The sequence below is a fragment of the Psittacula echo genome (genome assembly GCF_963264785.1).
Source record: "Psittacula echo genome assembly, chromosome: 4".
NCBI lineage: Eukaryota > Metazoa > Chordata > Aves > Psittaciformes > Psittacidae > Psittacula > Psittacula echo.
The window spans coordinates 26,592,384-26,616,950 of NC_137738.1; the positions used below are offsets into that span (position 1 = coordinate 26,592,384).

Consider the following 24,567-nt stretch of genomic DNA (forward strand, 5'->3'; position numbering starts at 1 on the left):
GTCGGAACTAGATGATCTTTAAGGTCCTCTCCAATTCAAACCATTTTATGATTCTGCATTTGTCTGTCTGACTTTATTTTTTCCAATTGGAAGTGAAGATCTGTCCTGCTTGTATCCATGACCATGATTTAAATTTATTGTGCTTAAATTTTGAAAGCCCAGAGATCTTGAATTTTAGTATTTTGCAATTAAACTTAGCAAGTTAGCTCATGCTTGCAAAACAAACATAAAGATCTATTTCTAGTGTATTGACAGTGCAATGCAATGAAATTGTGAAAGGTATGTGAATCAATCTGCCTTAATATTTGCTGCTTTAATGCACCCTGAATTTATGGGTGTGCATTTTGAAATGAGGTAATTATTTTAAATAGCACCTGTTTGTTTTTAGCTAAAGAAGCTGTGAAATTACATTGCCTTAAATCATCACTAGGTTTGTTTGTATGCACCACAGGCTGCCAGAGGGCAGAGGCAAGAGTAAAGAAGCGAATACCAGACTCGGCTTTCCATTCTGCTGTTGTGGAGAGGTGAAGGCAGGGTGATGAATTTCACGGTGCCATGAATTGGAGTGTTCTGTGAAGTTGATTATTTTAATTTCAGTCTCTGCAGCTTGCAAGGATCATAGGCTGTACCTGCGAAATGTAGGCCAAGAGGGACCTCTGGAGGCCCCTCTAGTCCAACCTCCTGCTCAAAGCAGTGCTAACTTCTAAGTTGAGTAAGATTGTCCAGGCCCTTGGTTAAACAAGCTTTGAGAGTCACCAGGGATGGATATTCCATCTCTTCTACCTTTTATTATGAAAAATATTTCTTTATAGCTAATTGAAATTTCCTTTACTGCAGTTTCTGACTATTGCCCTCCTGTCCTTTCATGGTGCATCTCTGGAACAGGTCTAGCTCTGCAAGCCAACTTTGGGCAGCGGAAGAGAACAGTTATCGCTCCTCTTTTGCAAGCAGAAGAAAGCCTTTTCCTTGATTGGAATTTTCCATTTTGAATACATTTTTTTACATTGTTTATGGCACCCGAAACTAGTCTTGGTATTCCAGATGTATCCTCATTATGCCAAGTAGAAAGAAATAACCACTTCTTTTGCCTGCTGGCTATGAAATTGCTAACGCAGCTGGGTATGTGGTTTGTCTGCATTGCTGCAAGGACATACTGCTGACTCATGTTCAGCTTCTCCCTCAAATCATTTTCTGCAGAGCAGGAATATGGACAGACAGTTCTCAGCTTATTGCAATGTATGAGCTTATTCCCTCCCACATACATGGGTGTATTTGTCTCAGATACAAAAAAATACTTCTGGTTATTGTGGTTTAAAAAGATTCACAGTTAAATTGCAATATGCTTTAAGAAACAAAAAACCCACCAAACTTAAACTGATGTCATTGTGAACATTAATTTACTTTCTGTTGAGGATTTCACACTTAGTAGAATTACAATTACATCATACCAAAGAGATTTTTACACAAAAAGGTATTGACAGCAATTGATTTTGGCTATGTGGCCAGGCAAGAAAAGAGGGGCTTGGAGTATGCAACTTTGTACAGCAAACAGATGATAAATATTAGGTATTCTGCACTATTTGGATGGAAATGTACCATGGCTAAAGCATCCCATTTGATTTAAAAAACAAATTCTTCCAAAGAGTTGCTGCAGGTATCAAAAAATTAATTCACTGTTAGCACTGTTACAAGCACTTCATTCATTCATTCATCACTGTTGACACAGTTATCAGGGAAGGATTATGAATATCAAGTGGTTTTTTTTAAGGAAACATTCTCTCAGGTGCTTGTTCTTTTCAAATGTTGGCTGTAGCCAGGTCCAAGCATGTAAGTTCTTGGGCCACCACTAGTTGCAGAAGAGGCCTTTTCTTTCCACTGTTTTTTTATGGAATCCTATCATTCAGCCTCCTAGCAAGCATCACCAGAAAGTTGTGCTGCTTGGAATTCACACTAATGTGATTACCCAATAATTGCAGTAGCAATTAAAAAATATTCTATGTGTGGGTTTTCATATTTTTTATCTGCATCCATTTATCTCAGCAGTGAATTAATCATGACTGGACTGACATGTCCGTTGCTGTAAATTAATACAGTCGCATATGTACTTTGAGATAAGAACATGCTTACGGATGGAAAGAAACTAAGTTTCCTTTGGATATATGTCAGTTTTTCAGCCAGGTATTTAAAAACAGATGAGGGACAAATTCTATCCTGGTTATGATCTTGCTGTATGATTAATTTCAATAAGATCACAAGATTTTCCTCTGTGTGTCTGGAGGGGGGACTGTTTTCATACAGAATGTTAGTTGTGGAAGAAAAAAGTATTCTATTTACACGTATAGAAAAGGTTTCAAGCCTTCCAGAAAATCTGTTTGAAAACTATTTATGGTATTAGTATGCAAATTATATACTACACACTAAATGGGAATCTTGCAGCAAAGCACTCTGACACGCATTTCACTATTTGAACTATGGTAGTCCAGTTAAAAAGGCAAAACAAAAAGAAAACACAGCTGGATGTAATTGTATCCAAGCACATGCTTATTATGTTAATGGGGGCATACGAATAAGATAAAATGTTGTCCAGCAAAGGTTTTCCCAGAATGACTCAGTTATTGTAGCAAAATGTTCAAATAATGCAAGCTTTTGTGTTTGTTTTAATTGAAAACATGTTTCCTATTTATTCCTAAAAATTGACAGATGAAGTGTGGCAGCGCCAGAGAAACAATAAATTCCATCTCATATCAAGTATTATTTTAATAAGTATTCTTCAGTTGAGAAGAAAACATGAACTGTGGCCATGATCACATTAGGTATTTCCAGTGATATAATTTAAATCAAATTAGGAGATTGGTATTGTATAGAGGTAGTGATATATGTCTTAAACTCCTACTGTTATCCCAGGTTGTCAGAGTAGCGGTACACCTTTCCCTTTTGCACTGAAGCTTTCTGATGCTTCCCTGCCTGTACCTTCCTGCTGCTGCTGCTGCTCTCCTATCAGCTTCCCTTCAGTCACACCATGATCTAACTCCTACCCTCACAGCCTCTCAGGAATCTCCCTTCTTAAGTATGCTACAGAAGCTTTACATCAGTGTGAGAGGTTCTAAGCAGCCAGGTGTTAGTAAGAATCCATTAGATGCTGTAGAAGGTCAGTACTGGGTTGGGTCTCTTTCCAACTAGAAAAAGCTTTGCCCTTGTTTCATTCCTAAAAATCTCCCAGAATTCCTTGTTGTGTCCCTCACATCAATCTGCACAGCTCTGCAATGTAAATTACCTGGGCAAGGTGCTAGATCTGCTCATACCAATTTACTGCTGGTGGACTTGAAATCTTTGAAAAGAAGAGGCTTTGCATCAGGTTTATGCTCCCTCCCTCCCTGGCCCTGCTTTTCTTTTTGTCCTTTCCATCTGTAGCACATGCTTTAACGAACCATAACTGCAAACTAAACAAGCTGCAGTTTTGTGCCCTATGTAAGTTGCCTGTTATTCAAATCGTTTCATGTAAGGGCTGTGGATATTGTTAAAAGCCTATGTCTTCTTCACTGCTGGCTGCTATCATGGTCCTAAAGTAGATGCATTGTTTTGGTTTTAACTTTATATCTCAATATACTGCCCTGTGAAACTGCTTTCTGCCTTTAAATTGACCATCATGAAAAATTTTGTATTTTTCAACCTGTTGTTGTCTCTGACAGTTACATGTTATTCTGAATTTAAAAACTAACATTTTTGTTCACAAGCACAAAGGATACCTTCCCTAATCTAGCTCAATAGGCATGTCAACGCAGTCTTGAGAACATTATCAAAGTGCCTATTTTTATTCTTAGTGATGAGGAACTGTTTATACTGCAAATGTGATATGACCAAACACATATTAATGTATTACTTTAAAAGAATAACATATTAATGGATAAAAAAAGTCAGTCTGTTACTTAAAATATTTTCCTGAGGCAAAGTACCCCTGACCTGTTTAATGAGAATGTATTTGTTTTTTGGTCCTGCCAATGTAAGAAATGTTTAAAATCTTTGTCTGTGAAGACTTGCAGCCACATCAAGCATTTTACATTATGATAAGAAAACAAAGCTTGTATCATTAGTGTGATAAAAAGTCCAGCTTGGTTGCGTGGCAAGCAAATTCTACATCTACTACGCCCATTAAAAGAAACCTAACCTACTTTCACTAAAAATTTGCTCCTGCTAGAAAGCAGATTTTGTACTTCCCACTGTCAGTGGAAAATGTAATCCCTGTAAAATCAATAGATAAAACTCACCTGAGAGCATACACTTATTATTAGTTGTTTCCAGCAATGGTTAAAGAACAGATTTCTGCACAGAGTTTGTGCTTAGAGGGAAGTGTCAAAGGGAGATGAATTATGAGAAACTGGAGGACCTGTGTCCTTTGGGATGCTACAGAGTTGTGAGAAAGAATCTTTTAAGGCCAAACCATATGTGTCGAGAGTCATTCTGTTTAGACTGCCTGTCTTTTTCTTTTCTTTTTGGACAAACAAATCTCATTTTGGCATATTTTCTTACCTGTTTTAAAAAAAGATCATCTTTTAAAAAGTGATCCAAAACCAGACGCTCCTGAAAGGTGCCTGGGGTTCACAGCAGAGGTCAGTAATGCAAAATTCTATTTATTTTGTTTCATTAGGTCAACCATGCTTAGAGGAGATAGCTAGAATGCAAATTGTATGCTTCTGTGACAAAACTAAAACAGAAACATGTCATTTGTTTCTGTTGAGAATCTTGAGAATTTATTTTATTTCAAGTTCATAACGTCATGAGCACGAAGCATGTGATCTTCAGTGTCTCACTCTGAAATGCCCAAATAAGCCAATAGCAATTTAATTTTAACTGGTACGTGTTCGTTCTGCAAGCATGTATGCATTTTGATATTTTCTGCTCCTCTGTACATTGCTTTCAGTACTTTCAGTATAAAGATATACAGTAAAACTTGTCTTAAAAACCATCACAGAGTCCAGCAAACAAGGCTGTATAGTGGAAGATTGTCTCTTACAATAAGCCAGGCAGAATGGTACTTGAGGTGCTTCCTGAGACTAAATGTTATTTAGGTTTTCGGGTCTATTACAGAAAGACATCAAATTATTATATGCATCCGGTTATTTATTTTCTTAGCCTTACAAACTGAATAGCAGTATCTCCATGTAAATAGTATGGAGTTCTTTCATAGTATTTATCCTTGTGCTTTCCCTTCTTTTTCTTTTAATAGCCTGGATGTGTAAACACTACTGAAGTGGATATAAAAAAATCTTCAAGAATGAGAAATCCACATAAAACAAGAAAGGTAAGTACTGTTATTACATCAAAAGCAGGAGATGGGGGTAATTTATAGCATGAAGTTCCATAGTTTCTTAAAACAATTTTTTCTTACACCTGCAAAGAACAAATACATGAACCTATATTATTATTTCATAACCTCTTAAATAAATTAATATTAACAAATTTGCTAATACCAAGTAAATGCTATCACTTAAGAAAGTCTTTTGGGAAATACACAGAAAATATGAAAATAAAATTTATTTTTGCTTGCTTTATTCATAATGTTTAGTAAATTGAATAAGGCATGTTGAAATGTTCCTGCCGGTAACTAAGGAAAGATAAATTTAAAGTGCAGTGTAAACTAGAACAGTAATTCTTCTTGTGCTGGTCGTAATTAAAAGGGTGTCTCTAGTTTACAGTTGTGCCCCAAATGGTTGACCAGAAATTGTGGAGGAAATTAGCTCCGTCTAAATTAGGATCCAGACATGAACAGTATGAGCTCTCTAGGGACGTATAGACAGATCGGAACAGCACTTTCTTTCAAATCCTTTGTATCTTAATACTGATTCCAACTTTAAAGTACTTCCTTTGAGGTATATGTTTGTATAAACTCATGGAAAAATATGTTTTAAAAAGGAAAGTGGATTTAGAGAAGGTTTTAGCTTTGCTTATTTACTTTAGTGAAAGGTCAAGTTTAGTGTAATTTACCAAGTAGTAATTGCAAATCTGGGAGTCATCCAAATAAGCCATTGTGATTGTCTACCTTTCAGGGTACTGTTTCTTCTTTTCCTACTGGTCATCACCACTTACCTTAATAACTGCCTTTCAGTGTCGTCAAATCCTATACTATTTGTTTACTATGCTGTTAAATAAAGACTATGTTTAGTATGCTGTTAAATAAAGACTTAATAAAAGTAGATCCTGCGTTCTATGGCATTATGAAATTGTGGGGTTTGAGGAGTCTTTATTTGGCACCATCGTATAAAGGCACGATTTTGTCTGAGCGCATGGTTTATTTGCAGTTTCTTTACAAAAAGATGATCTCATCCAACTTCTTGAGCACACTGGACTAAAATGTCACAGTTACTATGGGTATGTGTAGAAAGCATTGTCAGAAAGTAACTGTCATTGTTCCATGTTTTTGTGTAGTCTGTCTATGGCTTACAAAACGACATTCGAAGTCACAGCCCTACCCACACACCAGTACCAGAGACTAAGCCACCCACAGAAGATGAACTACACCAAGAGGTTTGAAAAATAACTGCAAACATATACTTTTAAATTACCTGTTTAGGAAGTAGGTCTTAAAACAGAAATTACTGTAACTCACAAGGTTTTTGTTGTTCAGGACAGATCTAGAAAATGTTTAGTAGACCTTTTCCTTGTTTCAGGGTATACTGATTTAAGTATGTAAATGCTATTAAAACTAGGGAGACAAACCCTGACATTTTTTATATCTTGCATTGCACAATTAAAGGGAGTGAGCAGCAGGCAAGATAGTTTGTAGGCTCTTTGCACAACTAAGCCCGTTAACCCCTTTAGCAGTAGACAGCTTGCTTTTCCTTTTAACACTGATTCAAGATTTGGGAGTATATTTACCTCTCCTTGTATGCACATACAGGTTCACAGATTTATTTACTGTTACTGCTTCATGGAACTTTCCTAGGGTGTTAGAATTGGGAGAAGGTAAATGTCAAAAGAATTAGTAGTTCTCTTCAAAAGTCTAAAAAAAAGGCTAATTGGATTTCTGTTGATGAACCTTCAGGGAAAATGTTATAGTGGGTCCTTTTTTGTCTCTGTATGATATTCTGTCTTTGATGGAAAATTCCATTTATTTTAGAACTCCACTGGTTATTTTAACTCAAATATATTTCTCTTCTGTACCCTAACATAAATTAAGGTTAAATTACAGCCCTAATAAAAAGTTATGGAAATAGAGTCAAACAATGAATTGCTCACAAAACTCCTTGCCTTCATTTCTTACAGATTAAGCATTGGCAAATGCAATTAGACAGACATAGATTAAAAATGTCAAAAGTTGCAGAGAGGTAAGTATATTGTCATATCTTTTTTTTTTTTTTTTTTTTAATTAGACTGATAACTATTGGGAAAATATCAGTAGGAAAATAGCTTCAAAGAAAGAGGGACAAAGGAGCTCAGGTTTCCTAGAAATAACAGTTGAGATTTCACTTTAAGTGGAAGGTATGAAATTCTTTACTGATAAAAGATGGCCCAGATATTCTGTGATACATTTATGATAAACCCAAGAGTCACTGAAAGAGCCTCTGACCACGTGGTCACAAGTTTAACCTTGCACTGGCAGGGAGGCTAAACGGAAATAGGTCTGGGGTTACCATTTTGGTATTTCAAAAGGGCAATCACTGATGAAGGAAAGGAAATGATTGGCAGAGCTGGCTGGGTGAGGAGCTTGGTGCTTGAACAAAGTGAGTCTGAGCTTACTTCAGGTCAGAGGATGTAACACTAGTAGGAATCTTTCTCCAAATGAGACCAAAATTTGTCAGGAATGGGCTAGAAAGAAAATAAAACAAAAAGCCCCTTGGAAATACTAACTACAGCATATGTAGTGAAGAGGCAGAGAAAAGGAATGCTCTGTTTTGCTCATCAAGTACAGAGATAGTTAAAATTGAGCTGCATAAGACTTAGTAAATGAAATTAAGCCAAATACAAATGGTTCTTCATCCTCTCATATATGTTTGTGTCTACTTATATTTGTGCATGTATGCATAAACTTAAAACCACACATATATATAAAGAGAGCAAGTTAAGAATATGTGTTTGCTGAACAGTAACAATAGAAATAGAGAGTAAATATAATATGAATAGGAATGAAAAAAAGAATATTTGTCCTCATTTGTCCAGAATTTTCAATAATTATGGGGCAAAAGGAAATGGAAAGCAGGAATAAGGGCATGGGAGATGTAAATTACCAGAACGCAAGCAAAACTTTTTCAACTGAGTCAGACCAGTTCATGAATACTGAAGAATTTGGGGGAAAAACTGGCATTTTTTTGGAAAGCAATACACTTCGGAGTAGTGCCATTTGATTAGGAAATACTAAAAATATTAAATGTATTTAAAAGAGGAAGAAAGGAGTCATAGCAGCTGCAGGACCAATAAATATGACCTGATTACCATGCTGTGTTTTAGAACAGGTTTTAAAGGAACTGATAATTAAAACCGTAGGGTTATAAAACATGTTCCTTTGTGAAAGTAAATGTGCATGGAAGCGGTTGCTTGATTTAATTTATTAGTGCCTGAAGGACCCCTGAAAGGAGCTTTGTGGAAGTAATGGGGAAGTTTGTCATTTATTTTATATTATTTCAGCTCTTGAAAAACCTGAGCCACCCCTACTTCTTCAGAGGTCCATTTTTAAAAGGCTTGAGCAGACCTAATTTAGCCTGAGCATGTGGCTGACTTTTGAGTATGTGTGCGCCCAGTTACCATGGTTCAGTTGGTGCAAGTAACTTGTTAACTGGGTAAACTGATCAGGTTTCCTCACCTCTTGACATGACAATGTTTGATTCTTTTGTTTTCCTAGTCTATTAGCTTATACAGAGCAGTATTTGGAATATGATCCTTTTCTTGTGCCCCCTGATCCCTCAAACCCTTGGATATCAGATGACACCACTTTCTGGGAACTGGAGGCAAGGTATATAATTTTATTTCTTCTTTTGGACAAAGGGGTATAACAGGCTTTTCTTGAAATGTGAAGATGTCAGACAGAGGTGGGCAAATACTGAGCCAAAAGGGCAATGCAGTATCCTTTTGGTCTTTGCAGCTTCACAATTTCATAAAATGGGAAGAGCTGTGGATTAATAAATCTGTGTAAAAGTTACGGTAACAAGTTTCCAAGGTTTTCATGTGAGGAAAAAAGACACCTTTAAAAATCTGATAACATTTCAGAGTTGGAAGTCCTTATTCTTCCATGTAAATGCGTGCATATTAACTCCATCCTGTGTAAGTACTAACAGCCTGGTTGCTCATCTCTGCACATTGCACAGATATGAGCTATCTGGAAAGTGGAAAGCAATCTGGAAGCGAAAAGTCTGTGGCTGAACTTTACGACTTGGTCTAAATTGCAAATACAGAGTATGAGAATACTCATTGTGTGTTCTGTGCTTTTTCAATTCTGTAGCAAAGAGCCAGGACAACAGAGGGTGAAACGGTGGGGGTTTGGCATGGATGAAGCTTTGAAAGACCCTGTGGGAAGAGAGCAGTTTCTCAAATTCCTGGAGTCAGAATTCAGTTCAGAAAACTTAAGGTAAATAAGAGTGACTTTGGTTTTTACTACCTTGTAAGGTACATTGGTGGGTTTTTTTGTCTGATGCTTTCAATTTTTTGAACCCTTAAAAAATTTTACTCTCTTACCTCTCAGAATCCATTCATGCACATTGCCTACTGCTCCCATATTCAGGCTGAGGGGAATATTGATACAGTTAGCAGAGACTCAAATGAAGCATATTGTCCCGTTCATGTCCAACATTTGGTCAAACTACCCATGTAGGAGGTTTTCTCTCAACTCATTTTATTAAACAGGTTTAAAACATTGATCTGTTCAATGCCTTTTCAGTGTCTTTTGTTAATCCAATGTTATAAAAACAGTAAAATTAAAAGAGAGATTTTGTTAAAAAATAAATAAAGGATTTTAAAGTAAAATTCACAGACTCACTGTTGGTCAGGTCTCTTGGGAACATTGGTCTTTTAAGTATCTCCAACAAGATTCTAGTACCCGTGGGTCTAACACAGCAAAAGCAGTGTGACAGCTAGCCCTCAGATTCCTCAATAATCGCAAAATGGAAATGTGTTGCTAGTATATGAGACTTAAATACTATTTTCTTTTGAAGTACATACACAGAATTGCTTTTAAGTGAAGGAGAACAATTATTTGATTCTAAACAATGATAGCCCATCCATTGGCTAATAGCATGTATTGCTGTTGCTGTTCTAAGGAAGACATGTTTTGGTAAGAATTACTTCAGAAGGATTAATAACAGCCTTTCTATAGATAAGACAAATTGCATGTAGTAAAAAAAAGCATAGATGACATATTTTTCTCTTTATTCCACGTTCTTGTCAGATGTCATCTATATCGCTTCCCATTTACCAATAGCATAAGGAGTATAAAATCATATTTGAACACATTCTAGAGCTCAGAAAAATCATAAATAACTTTTTTCTGTGACAGTTCTCAGTTTGAAATGGTGCAGCATAGCCTTTTATACTAGAGTTACATTTATGTAGCATCTTACAAGACCCATTTAGCATTTTGTGATATTGGTTCAGAGATTCAGAGCAGCTCTGCAGAGAAGGACTTGGGGGTGTTGGTCGATGAGAAAATGAACATGAGCCGGCTTCAGTGTGTGCTCGCAGCACAGAAAGCCAACCGTATCCTGGGCTGCATCAAGAGAAGTGTGACCAGCAGGTCGAAGGAGGTGATCCTGCCCCTCTACTCTGCTCTCCTGAGACCTCACTTTTGGAGTATTGTGTGCAGTTCTGGTGTCCTCAACATAAAAAGGACATGGAACTGTTGGAACAAGTCCAGAGGAGGGCCACAAGGATGATCAGGGGACTGGAGCACCTCCCGTATGAAGAGAGGCTGAGGAAGTTGGGGCTGTTCATCCTGGAGAAGAGAAGGCTGCGTGGAGACCTCATAGCAGCCTTCCAGTATCTGAAGGGGGCCTACAGGGATGCTGGGGAGGGACTCTTCATGAGGGACTGTAGTGACAGGACAAGGGGTAATGGGTTAAAACTTAAACAGGGGAAGTTTAGATTGGATATAAGGAAGAAATTCTTTACTGAGAGGGTGGTGAGGCACTGGAATGGGTTGCCCAGGGAGGTTGTGAATGCTCCATCCTTGGCAGTGTTCAAGGCCAGGTTGGATGAGGCCTTGGGTGGCATGGTTTAGTGTGAGGTGTCCCTGCCCATGGCAGGGGGGTTGGAACTAGATGATCTTAAGGTCCTTTCCAACCCTAACTATTCTATGATTCTATAAATCCTGAGTAATTCCACAGACCTCCTTGTTGTTAATGTAGGTTTATCAGCAGAATAACTGCAGGTGGACCATGTTCATATTCAAATATTGAATTCAAACAGGCTGACTGTGTCCATATTCAAACACTGAATTTTGCATCATAAAAGTATATTAGATACTCTAGACCTTATGATGTTTTCCAACTGCTTTGTTTGCCATTACCCCCATGGAAATATGGCCCTATCTATATGTGTATGTTGATAACTTCATTAGTGACAGATACAGATGTTTTTAAATTAAAAAATCCAAGCGATGAAATGAAATTTTAAAAATCAGAATAATACCAAGGAAATAAAAGGTAACTTTTTTATTTCAAGAACATCCTGGTAATTCCTTATGCAGAGCAGCTGTTCAAACATGAACCTGTCCTACTCAGTGTGTGCTGCACTTTATGCTTTTCTGTGATTAGTTTGTCTCTCTGCCAACTAGACTGTTACCCACATAATCCCTCGCTCTTTCTTCTAATCCTATTTACTACACTAACCACAGGCAAACTGCAAGTGACTGATCCAGAAAAAATTCTGTAGAGAAATCTGTCCAGAGTTCATTCCTTGACATGTCATCTACTTTCTGTCTCTCTCTCTGAATTCTTATACTGGCATTATAAATTATAATATCTGAGCAAAGGTGAATCTGAGCTTAAAGTTTGTGCCTGGCAAGAATCAGGCAGGGAATCAAACTTGCACTGAAAAGGTGCTTTCTGTGATGATTAGCTGAAGGAAAACTATCTCACAAGCTCAGAATGATGTTTATAAATTCTCAAAATGTAAGGAAATCAGTCCAGTATTAGGCTCACACAGTAAAGTCAGGTTAGAAAGCATGATTTTTTTAAAGCCTGTTATGTATGGGAGTCAAAATGTTACAGATCTCAGTAAAAGAAATTAAAAGCTTAATGTTTTCAAGCATCATGTCTGAATAAAGCTGACATTAAAAAGATCACCTATGTCTTTGCTCACTCTTTAACCTCACGGTGGCAATTCGGGTTTTTTTAGGGGAGATTTTTTTGGATTTGACAGCCACCATGAGAAAAAGATTCATTTCTATCCATATCGTCCCACTCCAACAAAGTGAACTCGAGTCAGTGGCTGCCTCTTGTCCTTTTTACAGATCTAATAGTGATAATGATGATTTACAACAAGCACAATCAAACCTACACTGAGATAGACAGCTGTGACCTTGAATTCAAGCTGCCAAGTGCGGTACACAGGATACAGCAGGGGACTGCAGACACTACAGATTCAGTATTAGCTGATTATAAGTCTCCCACCTCGCTTTGGTGAAAGAAATACTGAAACTGTGAAATAAGTCTACCAGATTCAGCTTTTCTATTCAAGTGTGATTATGTTACATAGCTAAACGTCCCAGTGTTACTATTTCGTTAACTTGAACTGCGAGTGCCTAAGCTGCCTGAGAATCTCATTCTTATTGGATATAGATCCTGTCCTAAGAAACAGAACAAGGATGAAGAAACTTGAGCTGTGAGCTGAAACTAAGAGCAGTATAATGATTAGGAATGCAACCAGGTTTCACCTTACTCTATCTCAGGGCTTTTTTCTTTGCCTGTAAATTGGGATTAATAGTATTTCACTCTCTAATGGGGTGTTTTAAAGCATAGCAAAGGAATAATACTGCCTAAGCAGTTCTCTCAGTGTGGTAGCTTCATTACAGTGACTGAAGTTTGCTAGCCCCCAGTCTGGATTCTGCATTCACCTAATGCAGGCTATGACTTGTAATCTCTTGTTAGCATGTAGATATTTTTGGAGGGATTGCTTTGCATGCTGCTCACTACACAAAACAAAGAGCTAATGAAGCATATGCTTTGGAAAATAGATTTATAAATTTCCCACTCCCTATTACAAAAATGGTGACCATTGTTTAAAATTCACAAGATGTAAGTTTGAGCATGATCCAACACTACCAAGCATGGTCACAAAGCTGTCCAAGCACTGAAAAAGGACTTTTTAAAGACAGCAAGATAATGAAATGAATCTTACTGCAATATGGCACCTGTAAACCTAACTTCGTTACAAAAGAAAGAAAATCCCCATTCCTCTCCATATCTTTGCTTTACCTGTAGTGCTGCAGAACTCTTTGGAAAGTTAGCATGCATATGCTCACTGTACTTTTGCTCCTCAGTGGTTGTTTTGTTGGAATTGCAGCCTAGATCTAAATGGTTTCAGGTCTGCCAACCTGAAAGCCTGTCCAAGTCATTGCACAGTATTGCACTAGGTGTGATCTCCAAGGCTGCAGTAGCCTCCTAGGATAGTGAAAGGAAAATGGTGTCAGGACATCTTCCATGATGCACAGAGGGAAAAGATGCTGCCCCTCTTGCCCCTTCCTTTGATTCTTATTCATTAGCTTCCATAATATATGAGTAAATAGGGAATAGGGGCTTTGAGTTCTGGTTGTCCTGAAAAAGAACAGAGGGACTAAAGTGTTAGCTAGACTTAGATGTTTTCTCTCAATGAATTTTCTCTGATCATCCCCCTGCAGGCTGAGATTTTGTGAGATGCTTATTTTTGACTCATCCATTAAAGTTGTAGAAATGTTCTCTACATAGAGATAGAGGCTTCCATTATGTCCCATAGAAAAAAAAATAAACCCCAACATATACACTACTGAACATTTGCAGTCATGCCTACAATGTTATTCAGACTTAGTGCTTAATTTTATGTTTAATTTACTTCAGTGGTTCTGGCTATTCTTCTAACACTATAACAATGCTTTTACTAGAGACGAGTGAAAAGGGTGCAAGAGGTTTTCTTTTTAATAGAGCCTGTATCACTTTCATTTTTTTTGCTCTTTATTACTGATAACCACTCTTGATGACTTTAAATGCAAGACATTTCTGTTTTCTCTGATGGTGGAAGTGTTCTGCTTGTTATAAAGTATGAAGATTTATTAACTGTCCTTGATGTCTGTCCTGCAAGTCTGAGCAGAAGTGTTGGTAATGATACTTTCCCACACAGTGTGGGAACTGATAATGTTTATCCTTCACACTGTTTATTACATTGATTATGAGGCCCTGTTTTGAGCGCTAATAACTTGACCAAAATTTAATCCTCAAGACTGAAATTGCCTGTGCTTTATTTCTAATTCAGACTCAAGCTTAAACTCCAAGTCCCAGCAATGTTGCCACTTCTGCAGATTAAATAAGGAACTAGTTGCAAGATTAAATGTTTTTCTCTGTCATTATCCTGAAGATCTTCAGCCCTACCATGTCTTGAAGCTTGAAGTTGTACTTGACAAGAAGGTAGATCCTAGGAGACAGAGTAGTCTTTCCTGTCTCTAAAAAAAAATGGTAGCTGATTTTCTCCATGGAGTTTGTTAAGGTTTTTGTTTGCTTTTACTGAAAATGCTGAAAGGTCTGCCCCCTGACCTGTTGCATCACATGCACTGGGTGCAAAGCCCACATAATTCCCCCTTCATTGTCTCCACACTGCCTAAACCTCACACATTTTGTGGACAATCACTGCAGCCTTCCTCTCACTTTGTGTTCCCGTGTGCTAAGTTTAACTGATTAGCTTGATCTGGGATCTGCTGATGGCTACATCTTGTATTTTGGGCAGTTAATGGGACAGAACCCGTGTTGCAGCTGTGCTGTATATCTGGCAACGCCAGCATCACTTTGAAAGTAATCCAGCTGGAGGACATAATCCCTAGATATCTTGCAACATGAGTCTTACCATGTCATGTGGCTGGATGTAAAACTGTCATATGCTATACACTATCACTCAGCTAAACATCTGGTGTGTGACCCAGTGTGTGGCAGCCCAAATGCTTGGACAGAAGACAACAGTAAGGTTTAGATCAAGCTACTCAGGTCTCGTTCAAATGGTATTGAGCAGCTTCTAGAGAGGTCTCACAGACTCCAATTCAGCTTCATCTGTGCTATTGGTTGCCATGGGATATTCAGTAAAGTTATTTTTGAAGATGCAAGAAGTGGCAGCCTGATTTCTGGAATTTCCTAACTTTGCATATTTGACTTTAACTCTGTGGGAGGAGGGCAGGCATTTTTTTCTTGAAAGATCAGTAAGTAGATTGAAATGTTAAGAAGTGTGTTAGCTGTAAAGCACCCTAGACATAACATACCACAAAAATCAGCATTTTCTTCCCACTTTTACAGAGGTTTCTATATTTAGAACTTCACAGTTTCAATAGGGATTTTGAATGCTAATGTTAGAAGGGTAAAATAAAACTATTCTATCAAGGAGATGGTGTTCAGCCTCTAAGAATCTGTCTATACAACCTGCCTATTCTATGCTGGAAGCTGAATGTGTCCTCAAATAAGTTAAATTTATCTTCCATCTATTTCCCCCTAATTGAATATAACCTGCTATATGGAAACAGGTTACATGCAAAAGAAAACAGCATCCTAAGGCATGTTTGTGGTGACTGCCAGAAGTATTGGCAGTGATATAATGGAACAAACTAGAATGTGACAGCTTTGAGCTAGACCCTGTTTTTACAAAGAACATCCTTCCCTTTCATTTTTCTATTCCTTACCTGACTTTGACACATATGAGTAATCAGTCAGTCCCAAAAGATGCATTTGAAGGAGTAAGCACTGCAGGATACACACTTTTAAATGCAAATATTGAAAGCAGCTTAAGGAAACCAAAGTAGGTTGCCTAAATTTGACAGAGTGAACTGAATTAGAGTTTGTGAGCTGTGCAGTTTTTAAAGTTATGAGGCCTCTATGCTTACTGCATTGCCATTAGATTCTCATGGTACGTCCTCAGGCACTGTGTCCATCTATGTTCAATTCACATTTCAGTTCGCAGGGATAAGTAATGCTACCCAGAATTTTTGAAACTGAAGTTCTGTTGGCACAGACTCCCTTTGTGACCTTGAGAAGCCATTATACATTATTACATTATTAACACATTAACAAAACTGGAACAATATTACTCCTCTGTCTCTTGGAGAATCTTAAGGGATCAATAGATAGAAAGATTGTGCTTAGATACCATGGAAATTGAAGAGTGTAGAGATACCTGAAAGTCATCTCAGTAGAGTGAAGCCATAATGGCTTGTGAGCAATGAGCATGGGCTCCTTCCATCTGTGCTACAAAGGAGTTTCAAAACAGGACGATGAAGGACTAATTGCTTTCTGCAGTCATCACAAGTAAAGAATGTCTTACAGGAGGAATGCTGTAAGGTTTCCTTTGCTATGCTTTACTATCCTCTTTTAAGAGTTGTTGCAATAACTATATTTGAATTTGGATTGAGGGTGGTATCATTTTCCTTTCTTGGGGGGTCTGAGTACAGTTCCACTGTTCCTTCTTTGTTTAACTAAGCTAAGAAAACTGTTTGATGTCACAAAGCAAGCCAGGCATTGTCTAAGCATTGGGTCCTGGTTGAATTTAGAATTATTTTATGCAGTGAGCTAGTCTGAACACCCATAGAAGAAATAATGATAAAACAATCATAATAGCAAATGAAAAGTAATTATCAAACTTATAGCTAGCTGCTGTAAGTGCTCAAGATCTTTTTTAGTGATCCTGCTTCCCACCGAGTGCAAAGGATGCAAAGAACTGGCCTGCACTGTATGTAGCTGCCCAGTGTTGGTTTGCTCAGTAGCAGAAAAGAAGAGAGAACGGGTACTTCCATTCAGCATTTTAGTAAAAATATGCATAGGAATACAATACTGAAGAAAGAAATTAAATTATAGTGAGCAAAACAAATACTTCACCAGTTTCTGCATGATTTGTAGAGTAATAGTAACAAAGTTACACGGTTTATAGTTTAGCAGGGCTCTGAGAGATTCATGTAGATAGCAAGAATATAAGTTCTCATTAGTTTTTGAAAGAATGTAAAAAAGCAGTAGATTTATAGGCAATATAAGCGCTGTGGTTCAGGTGAAATGAAATCTCAGTTTGCTTCCAGTTGAGTGAAAACCTTCCCATAAGCAAGTTACACATACATAAATAATGAAGGATTTTCCACCCATCTCGTGAAGAGGCTTATAATTGCTTCTCAACATGGATGGATTGCCTAAGACAGTATATCAGAATGCTGATCCCCACATAAAATCACAGATTTTTCTTAATTTAGCATGGTTTAGATTAAAACTTCAGTTCATTATTTATGTTTTCTTAAGAGCAATGAAAAGTTTGAACTCTTCATTAATGATTATACTGAATTGGAAGTCAAGATGCTGTATTGTGCCACAGGTTCTGGTTAGCAGTAGAAGACCTGAAGAAGAGGCCTATCCGTGAAGTTCCTACTCGCGTCCAAGAAATCTGGCAAGAATTTCTTGCTCCAGGTGCACCCAGCGCTATCAATCTAGATTCAAAAAGTTACGACAAAACCACACAGAATGTAAAGGACCCTGGAAGATACACATTTGAAGATGCTCAGGTCAGTTTGCAATCCTGTTTGGGAACATTTGAAATAGAATATTGTGTAGTGAAATATATGTACAAAAGAATAAGATATATTTGGGAATTAAACAGTAATTCTGTTTCTTAAAATGCCATTTTGGCAATGCAAATGAGTAGTATTCTTTCATGAGGCCTATGAATTATTAAATCTCTTCATGAAACTTCTGCACCTGGTATGGAGTCATCAAGTGACTTCAAATAAAGCACAGCATTTAGTGCAGTGAAAATGGTATTTTCATGTTCCTGTTTTTTTAATTTTCTTATTCAGTCACATTAAAAGTTCCCCCCCCCCCCATTTTTTAGTTCTCAAGATCTCCCTTTGAAAGACTTATCTTGATACAGACTCAAAATCAATTCTTGCAATGCACGTCCAAAAGTGTTGTCATCATTTGTAGGATTCATAGGTTCCTGTCATGAAAACAATATGAGCCATGTGAGAAATAACATTTTGTAACCACTTGTGCAGAAGTATCATATTTCATGGATGTATATTCTATACCTTATTAAACTACTATCTACAGAACATGGGGAAAAGACCCTAAAGATCTTTTCTTCAGTAATCAGTATTACAGCAGTAAGGAACAGTCTGTAAATGTCTGATTTATCTTTTGGGGTTCTGATTTAGTCACAATTTGAATTCTATCATCAAAAGATACTCTTCACCAGAGCTATATTCCTAAAAGTGCTTATATTTTTGAGTTCGGAATTAAAAGTTAAAAAATCAGAATGGTAAAACAGAACTCTGAGCTTTCCTCAGAAGAAAAACCAATTACTTCTGCATTAAATGTGACACTTCATGTAACTTATAACTTAATATTTCATCTTTGCAGACTTCTGAGAAAAGCAATAGAAAATAACTGGATTCACAGTAAAAGTAGTAGAACTGGTACCATCCTCCCTTTTTCATCAGCAGCCCAGTGATGAAAATTTAATTATTAATGCAAAGTGAAATGATGTCAAAAGGAGAGATTGCGATCATATCCCTGCAGAATTTCCTACAGCTTGATTATTAGGTCATCATCTTGGGAGTCAGGAGATGGTGCTGCAAGTCTCACAAAGGAGAAAAGGGAATTGAACTGGGACTTTCTACTTTTTGGCAAAGTGTGTCTGCCCTAAATAGGAGAAGGATTAATTCTACCACCTTTTCATTTTGCTATCATAAGAATAATAACCTATAGTGCAACAATAATGTTTTCATTAGATGCTATGTCATGCTCAATGTTTTGAAGTACTCTGTCTTAAGCCAAACACATAGGTTTTGCTTGCATCTGCTGACCTCCATGAAAGTTAGGAATGCAGCATATAGCGAAGACTTAAGTTACAAAAATAAACAATCTGGCAAGATTAAAGGCTTTTAAAAAATGTCTTCGCAGTTGAGTCAGTAAAGGACAATTGAATTCCTTGCCAGTATCCAATTTATGTTTTCTTAATAGGTGCAAAATTTCAACACCATTTTACTTCCAGATCTCTCTGGGTTGTTTTTTTTTTTCCTTCATTTATGAAAGGTGTGGAATATGCAGCCCTTATGAAAGCAGGACTTTTCCTCCTGTCAGACTTCTGCTTATTTGATGCAGTTCAGCATACAGCTTGAACCTGGAAGCCTCCATTTCTCTAGGAAAGGAGGCAGACAGTACCTGTGGTGTTCTGACTTGAAGCTTTAAGACCTTGTTACTAAATGCCCCACCTGAAGTGGCAGGGCTTTGTCAGAGGTAGGACTCTGCCTCTGCAACAGGCTCTTTATGTCTTGCCAGTTGGGAAGAGACCACTTATAAGTCATTCTGGCAGTCAGCAGGTCATTTAAATGTGGTTAAAGATGTTTTGAAAAGCATTTCTGGACTTGAAAGATGGCATCATGGAACTCCTGGTCAAATGAAAGTGATACATAAGTAAAAATAGACTGATTGTGCTAAATAACATCCAGCCTCAATTCTCAGCTCATGTACATTAGCATTACAGCCTCATTTATTCTTGCTTTTACAGGATTGATTTTTTGCATAGAAATAACATTCTAATGCCCATTACCATTGATATGTAGTACAGGAGCAGAGTCCTTTTTGCTCTCTGTTGGCTGTATTGGCTGCTTTTGTAGAAACAGAGTGGCATAAAAGCTCCCCAAATGAACCAACCTAAGTTCTGAATATATACCAGCATTTCTCTCCTTAGTGCAAGAAATACAATGAAGGACACTTAGAATAATTTCTAGAGTTTCTAATACTACAAAATTTTAAAAACTGCTTTAATTTAACCTTGCCCTAATTCTCAAGCAAGGTCGTTTGGTGGTTTTTTTTGGTTTTGTTTGGATTTTTCTTTCCTATTCTCTAATTTTATGCAGTAGCAAACTGATAAATAGTATTTATTTTACAGTTTATTTGTTGTTTTCTGGTTGCTGCTACAAGTTTGCTACAGTAAAAGGTAGGGTTTAAGTAAAAAAAAAAACAGATATAGCTAACAATTCAGTGGATTGTTTAAAAATACTTTGGGTAGTATTTCCTATTTTTATAGCTTTTTTTTTTATAGTTTTTCATATTTCACAGAAATTAGAATGCTAAAAAGAAAAAAAAAAAAAAAAGCTCTAGAAACTGTCTGTGTCATTTGTTTTCTGGATAAGGTTTTCAAATTTTCATATGCCTCTGAAGAATATTTATTCTTGGAAATTGAATTAGCCTGGTTTTCAATTCGCATATGTATTTTCCTTATTACATTGTCAGCTGAAAAGCAAACTAAACATCTGTTCAGAGGATGTTTTCAAGGGTAGCAAAGGGATATCCTCTCTAACGTAACCTGCTATCCTGTAAGACTTCCTATTCAGAATAGTGCTAGCTGGTATACATTCCACAACTGAAACATATATGACTGCCTCCTATTTTACTTAGGTCTTCTTTTATGGGAGTAACAGCTCCTTCTTTCCCTTTCAGGAGCACATTTACAAACTGATGAAAAGTGATTCTTATCCTCGTTTTATACGATCCAGTGCCTACCAGGAGCTGCTACAGGCCAAGAAAAAGGTATTGGTCCATCTTGCCTTTGTCTTGCCACTGTGCAAAGCAGTGGTTATGTTTGCAACAATACTCAGTCTTCTCTCCCCTGTGCCAGTGCAACTGGATATCTGGTAGGTGACCAGCTTGGCGTGTTTGGAGGGTCACATACACACAGGAGTTCGATATACATATATGTGTATATATCCTGCATGTGGGCATGTTTCAATAAGTTAATCTAGCAAAACTTATTTTTATTTTTACATCCCATATTGTACTGTTTTCTCTGTTATGAAGCACCTTAAATTGCGAAGTGCTTTACAAATACATTAAAAAAATAAAATAAAATCCCAGAAGAATAGTCTTTCATGTTTGCAAGTTTGCTTATGTAATAATTGTTGTTCTCTTTATTCCACCTATAAACAGAATGCGTTTAGAAACAATCTTATTCATATAAATAACTTCTAATTTCAACTATAAATACAGGGGCTTCCTAATTCTCTTTCTTTCCCTATTATTACATGAATAGTTTTGAGTATGGTAGGAATCTGACTTAAAAGACTGATCATATCACACTTCAGCAAACAGAAGCTCATGTCTTGGTATGTAATATTTGATTAGAAAAGTCCAGGTTATGGAATGAGTTTTGAATAGACACAGCCCAGAGTATGTGGAAGAGCTTGTGCAATGCAGATTTCTATCATGATAAAAACTTTTATTAGTGGGCTCTAAATAGTAATCTGCTAGAACCAGCTGGGAGCCCTGTGCCTTGCAAAATCAGGGCCCTGATCATTACTGGAACAAGGTAGTTACTAACACCATAGCATTTTACTGTTTATAATGACAACCTAAAATTATATGAAAATACTGTGTGATTTTGTTTTTTGTTCAAACATTGATTTCTGAAGATCCAATATAGAGACAGATGTTGAAAATACCAGAAAGCTACAACTGTCCGTGTGAAGTCCTTAAGTTTGTGAATGTCAGTTCATTAACACAAGATGTGCACTTCATTATTTCTTTTTATTTTCAGTTTTTCTTTAAATCAAACCAGTTCAATCCCCATGAAAAATTTTTTTTGTTGAATACGATATCTGCTTTGCCCATCCCCTGTTTTGCAGATTCCCATAGCTTCATGCCCGTGTTTGCTTCCTGATTTATACAGACTTTGTTTTGCACACCATTGTTTCATCAATCTTTTTTTTCTACTCCATTTTTTCTTGCTTTTCTTTTTTTTGTCCTTTTTATTTTGTTTTCTTTTATTATTATTATTATTATTTTAAATTTAAGTTGGAAAACACTCTGGATCGTCGAACATCTTTTGAGAAATTCACACGCAATGTGGTAAGTTTGTTGCCTCGGAAGACTAGTAAACTTGATGGGACATCCTTCTCCCCTTCCCCTCACTGACCCTATTTTCCCTTTTTTCTTATTTAACCTGACAGTTAAAAGTGTACTCATCACAGTTTGTAAATTTTCCTAGGAATGTCAGTTTTATAATGTGCTTTCATTACAACCCCTCCTCAATAGTCCCTTTCCCACTGACCTCAGTAGTATCACATGGAGGAATGGACCTTTAGGAGCCATGCTTTTTGCATTGGGAAGCATGAAATTATTCACTTTTTATTATTTTTTTTAATTGTAGAATCTGTGAAAACCTGCTTGGTGTTGTTCCTTTTTCTGGTACCTCCAAAAATACTGAGTCTAACACCGTTTGAATACATTAGATTTCAATGCTCTCTCCTTTTTATTAAACTAAAAAGGAGCTTGTCTTTTTTTTTTTTTTTTTTTTTTTTAATTTGGCACAGGGGAAAATAAGCAATAATAATTCTCCCATCTTCCTTAATGTGTAGCACAGCTTCTACTGGACCAAAGAATTCATGCTGATGGTGTTCAAGGGTTTGATTGGGATTTTGGTTTGATAATGAACTACAAGAACTAATTTTTCTAATATATAATTTTCAGAAGCTGTTTCACAAAGGTAAAAATGAAGGCTGGTAAATTTGCAGTGGGCATTCTCCTGCCACCTGCCAAAAGATCCACTGATTTCCTGATATGTGGGATTCTTTTTACTTATCCAGTTTCTTTGGACTTTTTTAAACATTGTGAAAGTGCAAACTAAAGCATTCAACGCATTTATTTTTGTAGGGCAGAAACATCCCTATTTTCCCATGCCATAAAAACTGTACACCAACACTGAGGGCGAGCACTAACCTGTTATGAAAGAGGTAGAAAGATCTTGGATTATACTCAAGTTTGTCTGCATTGTCTGTTGAATTGTGCAGGTGATGCTGCTGTGTGTGTGTGTGCGTCCGTGGCTTTTTTGTGACCTGGTTAGTGAAGCTGTGTGTATTGAAATGAAAAATATGAGAGCTTTCAGCAAAGATCATGGTTTTTGTTTTTTAGTTTCTAGGGAAGGAGAAGCAGTTCTCAGAAACTACCTCCCATATAATGAGGCTCAAGAGTATTTCCTCCACTATTTAAAATATATATATATGTATATATATACTTTCTAGTAACCAAAAAAATAAACACAGTGAAAGAAGAAAGTTTTGTGAGGCTGTGGGAATATCTCACATGATAAAACAAAACTGTAATTCTTTAACCTTTCTTATAGGTAAAGGCTTCCTGTAATATGCTTTGAATCCACTGTAATCAGGAAGAAATTTGGATTCAATGGGACAAAGTCAGTAAAGGACACTAAAAAGTAAATAAACAGTCACAAAGGAAACTATCCCAATAATTGAAACAAAAACCCCTCTATTTTGCATGGTGGTGTTGCCATAGCATGTTGCAGTGTGATTTGTGTGTTGTCTAAGCAGGTTGATCAACAAAACAGCATTGTACATGATAACATTGTACATGATAATTACATGACAATCTCATAGGAAGTTCCATATTAATAAAGAGCCTATATTAATAAAAGAGAGTGTGGAGAGCAGGTAGTACATCTGGGACCTCTGAGAGTCAGGCTTGTTCCCAGTCACGGTGCCTGGCAAGCAGCAATAACAACTTTTATTCATGAGAGTTTAAATAGCCCACAGATCAGGAATGGGTTGTGGTAAAGAGTATGTAAACAGATGGCTATTAGGAAAAAAAAGTAGCAAGCTGCAGACAGATGTGAGGAGAATACAGCACAAAAAGGGAAAAACCTGAAGACAGACTGGGAGGCATTAAGATGACTCTCTGATAATCCCTCTTAGAGCAGTGTTACTGATCAACCAGCAGTTCTGTGCACAAACACTGAAGCATTATGCCCTGCAGGTGTGCCCAATTTTCATCGTGCTAATCTCAGGGCAGAAGTACCAGAATAGCAGGATGCCAGAGATGTAAGGCAGGCCCAATAAACCAGCTGTGAGCTAGAAATGGGAATGAGCATTTCTGGATGTGAAGTGTTAGTGCTTCAGTAGAAGAGGGTGGTTGTTTTTTCACAGAGCAAGCTATAAAATAAAAACTGTGGTTTTGCTTCTCCTCAAACTACTACCTGTGAATCCGGGTGGAGTCTGTCAAGTCGTGTCAGGTATGAAAGTAAAACATGTCACTGCTAGATCTATATCCTCCATTAGATTGGCAGCTCTGAGGCTTGCAAATTAATTCAGTCTGTCAGGATGCTCAGGTGCAAACCTTTTCTCCAAGACAACTGACTTCACATCACCCACTGCCCCAGGAGCCCTTGCCACCAGACATCCTTGTTCTTCTATTCTTATTCTCAGTTATGATGAGTTTATAATATGCAATTATCTACCCTGGTACAGCAGGGTATGAGGGAAACGTTTCTCAGAATATCCCACAGTGTACTGATTAACTTGTTCAGCTGTGAAGTGAGGGACTGTGGTATAGATCTATTCTTCTGATTAATACAGAAAATAGGTGTGAAACA

At 37.1% G+C, this 24,567-nt stretch overlaps 1 protein-coding gene across 13 annotated transcripts in view; it reads left to right on the forward strand.

Annotated features, from left to right (window-relative positions):
- The window catches only part of RGS7 (regulator of G protein signaling 7), a gene marked incomplete at both ends in the record, with an annotated part of 251,354 nt that overhangs the window by 202,425 nt on the left and 24,362 nt on the right, over nucleotides 1-24,567 (forward strand). For 4 of the 13 annotated variants that reach the window (XM_080615558.1, XM_080615561.1, XM_080615557.1 and 1 more), the window contains 7 exons: nucleotides 5,225-5,299; nucleotides 6,424-6,522; nucleotides 7,261-7,322; nucleotides 8,834-8,944; nucleotides 9,431-9,556; nucleotides 17,503-17,689; nucleotides 20,628-20,717. In XM_080615558.1, the coding sequence (XP_080471684.1) occupies nucleotides 5,225-5,299; nucleotides 6,424-6,522; nucleotides 7,261-7,322; nucleotides 8,834-8,944; nucleotides 9,431-9,556; nucleotides 17,503-17,689; nucleotides 20,628-20,717 (750 nt within the window). Of the gene's footprint in view, nucleotides 1-5,224; nucleotides 5,300-6,423; nucleotides 6,523-7,260; nucleotides 7,323-8,833; nucleotides 8,945-9,430; nucleotides 9,557-17,502; nucleotides 17,690-20,627; nucleotides 20,718-21,977; nucleotides 22,032-22,835; nucleotides 22,911-24,567 lie in introns of those variants that run through there. The other 9 variants (XM_080615560.1, XM_080615556.1, XM_080615562.1 and 6 more) reach the window with 6 other exon arrangements.